Source organism: Electrophorus electricus, chromosome 3 (genome assembly GCF_013358815.1).
Source record: "Electrophorus electricus isolate fEleEle1 chromosome 3, fEleEle1.pri, whole genome shotgun sequence".
NCBI lineage: Eukaryota > Metazoa > Chordata > Actinopteri > Gymnotiformes > Gymnotidae > Electrophorus > Electrophorus electricus.
In genome coordinates, this window is record NC_049537.1 from 8,650,001 (window position 1) to 8,654,974 (window position 4,974).

The 4,974-nt window shown below is 39.5% G+C and overlaps 1 protein-coding gene across 1 annotated transcript in view; it reads left to right on the forward strand.

The window, feature by feature from the left end:
* Positions 1-4,974, forward strand: part of prkcda (protein kinase C, delta a) — a 9,535-nt gene extending 4,561 nt beyond the window's left edge. Inside the window, exons 5-18 of the mRNA XM_027007897.2 lie at positions 499-658; positions 879-910; positions 991-1,076; positions 1,166-1,295; positions 1,372-1,472; positions 1,601-1,697; positions 1,776-1,906; positions 2,172-2,345; positions 2,611-2,702; positions 2,866-2,928; positions 3,008-3,146; positions 3,251-3,439; positions 3,622-3,750; positions 3,907-4,974. Of these exons, the coding sequence (XP_026863698.1) occupies positions 499-658; positions 879-910; positions 991-1,076; positions 1,166-1,295; positions 1,372-1,472; positions 1,601-1,697; positions 1,776-1,906; positions 2,172-2,345; positions 2,611-2,702; positions 2,866-2,928; positions 3,008-3,146; positions 3,251-3,439; positions 3,622-3,750; positions 3,907-4,065 (1,682 nt within the window). The 3' untranslated portion in view covers positions 4,066-4,974. The remainder of the gene's footprint in view (positions 1-498; positions 659-878; positions 911-990; positions 1,077-1,165; positions 1,296-1,371; positions 1,473-1,600; positions 1,698-1,775; positions 1,907-2,171; positions 2,346-2,610; positions 2,703-2,865; positions 2,929-3,007; positions 3,147-3,250; positions 3,440-3,621; positions 3,751-3,906) is intronic.

Here is a 4,974-nt window from a genome sequence, read left to right on the forward strand (position 1 = left end):
TGTGTCACATGTCAAGGGGTTCACCGTTCTTTAGCACTGCTTCACATGACTTGTGCATCACTGTACTGGAAATATTTGTTCTAAATCACTTTCATTGATTTTCTCATTTATGAATGATTAAAACTTGAACTTTTAGTTGTCCGTCACTGAAACTTGACTTCAAATCTCAATGTTGCCACAGCTGCCAATAAGAGCATTATTGGCTCTGGTTGACCTCTCTCCCTGCTGATCAGAGCAGTGCTGGGAGGTCCGTCTGTTAGGTCCCCATATAGAATGGCGTAGTTAATGTTCTGCTTCAAGCACCTTCACCTTCACTACAATGCTGCATGAGCTGTGAGCGGCATGAATTTTCTTCTTTTAATCTTTCAGTATTTCTTGTTTTCTCTCCCCTTCACCCCTTGTTGGTTTCTCCCTTTCGCTCTCATTCTTGAGTTTGAGAAAGGCACTATATAAATGCAACTAATAATAATAATAATAATTCTCGCTTTTCTTTCTCAGAAGCTCATCAGTCAGTGGTTCCAGAGGAAGAAGCTCCCAATCTGAATCGACGCCGTGGGGCAATAAAACAGGCCAAGATCCACTTCATCAAAAACCATGAGTTTATCGCCACCTTCTTTAGACAGCCCACCTTCTGCTCTGTCTGCAGAGACTTTGTGTGGTGAGCTCAGTGTGTGTGTGTGTGTGTGTGTGTGTGTGTGTGTGTGTGTGTGTGTGTGTGTGTGTGTGAGAGAGAGAGTTGCAATGTATGAGAGTTGCAAACAAAGCTGGAGCTGAGCCTAAAACATCAATTGTAATTAATTCATAATCAAATAGTCAATACTCAATAAATATATAACAATTCATAGTCAAGTTTTCATGATTATCTTTTTACTTTTCAGGGGGCTCAACAAACAGGGATACAAGTGTAGACGTAAGTATTGTTTGGGCATGCACAGCCTTCTTTTTATGCATCACTAACTTATTCAACTTGAGATGTTTTTGCTTTCACAGAATGTAATGCAGCTATCCATAAGAAGTGCATTGACAAAATCATCGGAAGATGCACAGGCACAGCGGCTAACAGCCGCGACACGGTGGTACGTATGGTCTCCTCACAGTGTATTCTGTTTGGGTCTGTGTCATCACCTTTGTTCTAACACAGTTGTATGTGCTTGTGTCTGTGCAGTTTCAGAAGGAGCGCTTTAAAATTGATATGCCACATCGCTTTAAGACTTACAACTACATGAGCCCCACCTTTTGTGACCACTGTGGGAGTCTGCTTTGGGGTCTTGTCAAACAGGGATTAAAGTGTGAGGGTGAGTGAGAGATTATGTGTATGTGTGGGATAGTATGCATATGTCTTTGTGTTTCTGATTGTCAAAATGTTCTCAGACTGTGGCATGAATGTTCATCACAAGTGTCAGACTAAAGTGGCAAACCTGTGTGGCATCAACCAGAAACTACTGGCTGAAGCACTCACTCAAGTCAGCCAGGTGAGTCTGGATGTATGTGAATTTACCGTTTTAAAGAAAAATATTAAATTCAAGCAATGTCAATTTCATTTTTAGAAATATTGTTCAGAAAATTCTTTGTGTATGTTACTTATATTTTCTCTCCACAGAAGTCCACAAAGCGGCCTGAAGCAAACACAAATGCGAACACGCCGGAAATTGCTTTTTATCAAGATTATAATAAAGGTCCAGGAACTGACACCAGTGGTTAGTGTGTGTCATTTGTATTCATAAATAGTGACTGATGAATATAGCAGTAGTGATTTAAATGATACATCTCTGTAGATGGGTCTCCATATGGCCACCTGTGGGAGGGTTCAAGTCCTCGCCCTCCATCTCGGATCACCCACCAGACACGTATCACTGCTGAGCACTTCACCTTCCACAAAGTGCTGGGCAAGGGGAGCTTTGGCAAGGTAGTGTTACCCTTCAAATGACTCTCATGTTCTCCACAGAGATTCTGAGGCTGCTTTTCTCTTTACTCCTTCTGACTATTCGCTTATTTTTTTACACATCTCTCCTTTTACCCTTCTATTATTAAATGCTATCTCCCCAGGAATAGACTAAACAAGTTCTATTCCATCTAACCATATTTCCTATCTCTCTTTGTGTGGGTGTATCTTTCTTTTGCTCTGGTCTTTGTCTCCATCTCTCTCTCTCTGATTCCCGCTGCTCCTTCAGGTTTTTCTGGCTGAACTTAAGGGCAGCGAGGAGTGGTTTGCTGTGAAAGCCTTGAAGAAAGACGTTGTGCTGATGGATGATGATGTAGAGTGCACCATGGTGGAGAAGCGGGTGCTTGCTCTAGCTTGGGACAATCCCTTCCTTACACACCTCTACTCTACCTTTCAGACCAAGGTAGCAAAGAACATATGAAGGGATTCCTACAAAATGCAGTCATATTATACAATATACAGTACCTCTTCAACCTCCCAGTCAACAGTAATGGGCAGTCCAGCAGAACCCCTATATATAGGCTGTTATTAAACCACACCAAGAGTTGTCACAAAAATCTGGACCAAAACTTATACTTCATGGAATCACCATTGTATTTAAATGATTGTTTTATCAGTTATTTCTTGTTTAGTCATTCACAATGTTTATTGCTTTGTCAACATGTTAGGAGCACTTGTTCTTTGTGATGGAGTATCTGAATGGAGGTGACCTGATGTTCCATATACAGGAAAAAGGACGCTTCGATCTCTACAGAGCAACGTGAGACACACACACAAACATACAGGCACACACCGAGCACACACACACATACAGTGACTTATTTTTAACTTAGTCAGAATTTTATGCTTTTTTTCTTAATATAAAATTGTTTGTGTAAATTACACACAGGTCTAATGGGGTCTGTTTTGTTTCTTCCCTCCAGGTTCTATGCAGCTGAAATTGTGTGTGGTCTGCAGTTCCTCCATGGAAAAGGCATCATCTACAGGTTACACACACAAACACACTGTTCTTGTGTACTATACCACAAGGCATTTTTTTTCACTTTTGTTTCTTTTCTTTATTAGGGATCTCAAATTGGACAATGTGATGCTAGATGGAGATGGTCATATAAAGATAGCTGATTTTGGCATGTGTAAAGAGAGTGTTTTTGGAGACAATCTCGCCACAACCTTCTGTGGGACGCCAGACTACATTGCCCCTGAGGTATGACGTGGAATCAAATGAATGTGACTTATGTTCTCACCTGTAGCAATTTCAGTTTAATTCAGTATACCCTTTTGGAGATCATTGTGTGTGTGTGTGTGTAGATCCTACTGGGTCAGCAGTATTCATTTTCAGTGGACTGGTGGTCATTTGGTGTGCTCGTGTATGAAATGCTGATTGGTCAGTCACCATTCCATGGCGATGATGAAGATGAGCTTTTTGAGTCCATCCGTATGGACACACCTCACTACCCTCGCTGGATCACCATGGATACCAGAGACATGCTGGAGCGGGTAAACATGCACACAAACACACCTGTGTGTACATGAAGACATATTGGCAATACTTAACAACGAAGATATATACACAATTCTGCTAAGGTTTAAAAGTGTATTAAGTCCTTAGAAAGGAGATACTTTGAGATCTTTGTATTATAAATGATATTTCTGCTCTTGGTTTTCTTTCATGAACATAGCTATTTGAGCGGGACCCTTCTCATCGACTGGGTGTTGTGGGTAATATCCGAGGTCAGTCATTCTTCAAGACTATTAATTGGTCTGCTTTGGAGAGGAGAGAAATCGAACCCCCTTATAAGCCAAAAGTGGTATGAGCTTTCTTTCCGTCTCTTTGTTTCTTACAGTCTTCTCACATTTTTTTTCCTTTCAGATTTCATACTCATAGAGCATATTTCAAAAATAAAGACACTGAAATACGGCTTCTGTTTATCATGTTATTTACTTCCATTCTTCTCCAATTGCAGAAAGCGCCCAATGACTGTAGCAATTTTGACCAGGAGTTTTTAAGTGAGAAACCCCGCCTGTCCCAGTGTGAGAAAAGTTTGGTTGACTCAATGGACCAGAGCGCCTTTGCTGGCTTTTCATTCATCAATCAGAGTATGGAGCATCTCCTGCAGAAGTGATGGTCAACCTGCTCCACCTATTAACAATAAAAAGATGCAATACAAATGAATGATTAAACTACACAGCCGATATTTTTCTGTGTCAGACAGGTCCACTAGCTCTCTTCTTTCTCAAAATAAAACCTATTTTTTTGGGCATGGATTTTAGACTGCACCTAAGATCAATGGTGTTGTAAATGTGCTAGGCAACCTTTCAGTGAACACCTAACAAAAGCCTGGAAAAGAAGTGGATTGAAATTTAAACACTGAAGCCATTAGATTCCTTCAGTATATCAGCTGGCCATAACTGGCCCTCCAGGTTATGTATTTCATTTTAGACTAACCCATTCACAGTACAATATTTGGTGCACCCTTGCAAAGTCTGTGTAAATTTTTGTTACAATAACCATTCATTATTGTAGTTCAGCAACATTAGAAAACTAACTCTCATTAATTGTGTCCATGAACACCACTGATTAATGCAGACTAAGGGTTAATGGTTGAGTTTGTAAAAGAGGTTGCTCAAAGTGTAGACAAAAAGGTATAGATTATGTACAGTTACAGTTGAAGTCAGAATGTGCATGTTATATTCTTGCTTTATATTGTAAGTTTAGAAGGATATATTTAAGCTGTGCATATGTTGTATGCAGTTTTGTTTTTTGTGTATGCATTTTAACGTTTAGAAAGGAAGTAAGTAAAAATGCATATTAAAATGTATATTAAACATGCATATTTGCACACATGAGTAACATTTAAATTATTGTAATATCTTATACTGTATATGTCTATGGTGTATTGTGAAAAGGTATATATTTGGTATAGGTTCTCTTGGCTTTATGTGTGTGGTCTGTATGTAGGTGGTGTGTGTGAATATTAGTGCATTTAAGATATTTTTATTACTTGCCAATTAAACATGAGCATATGATCCAA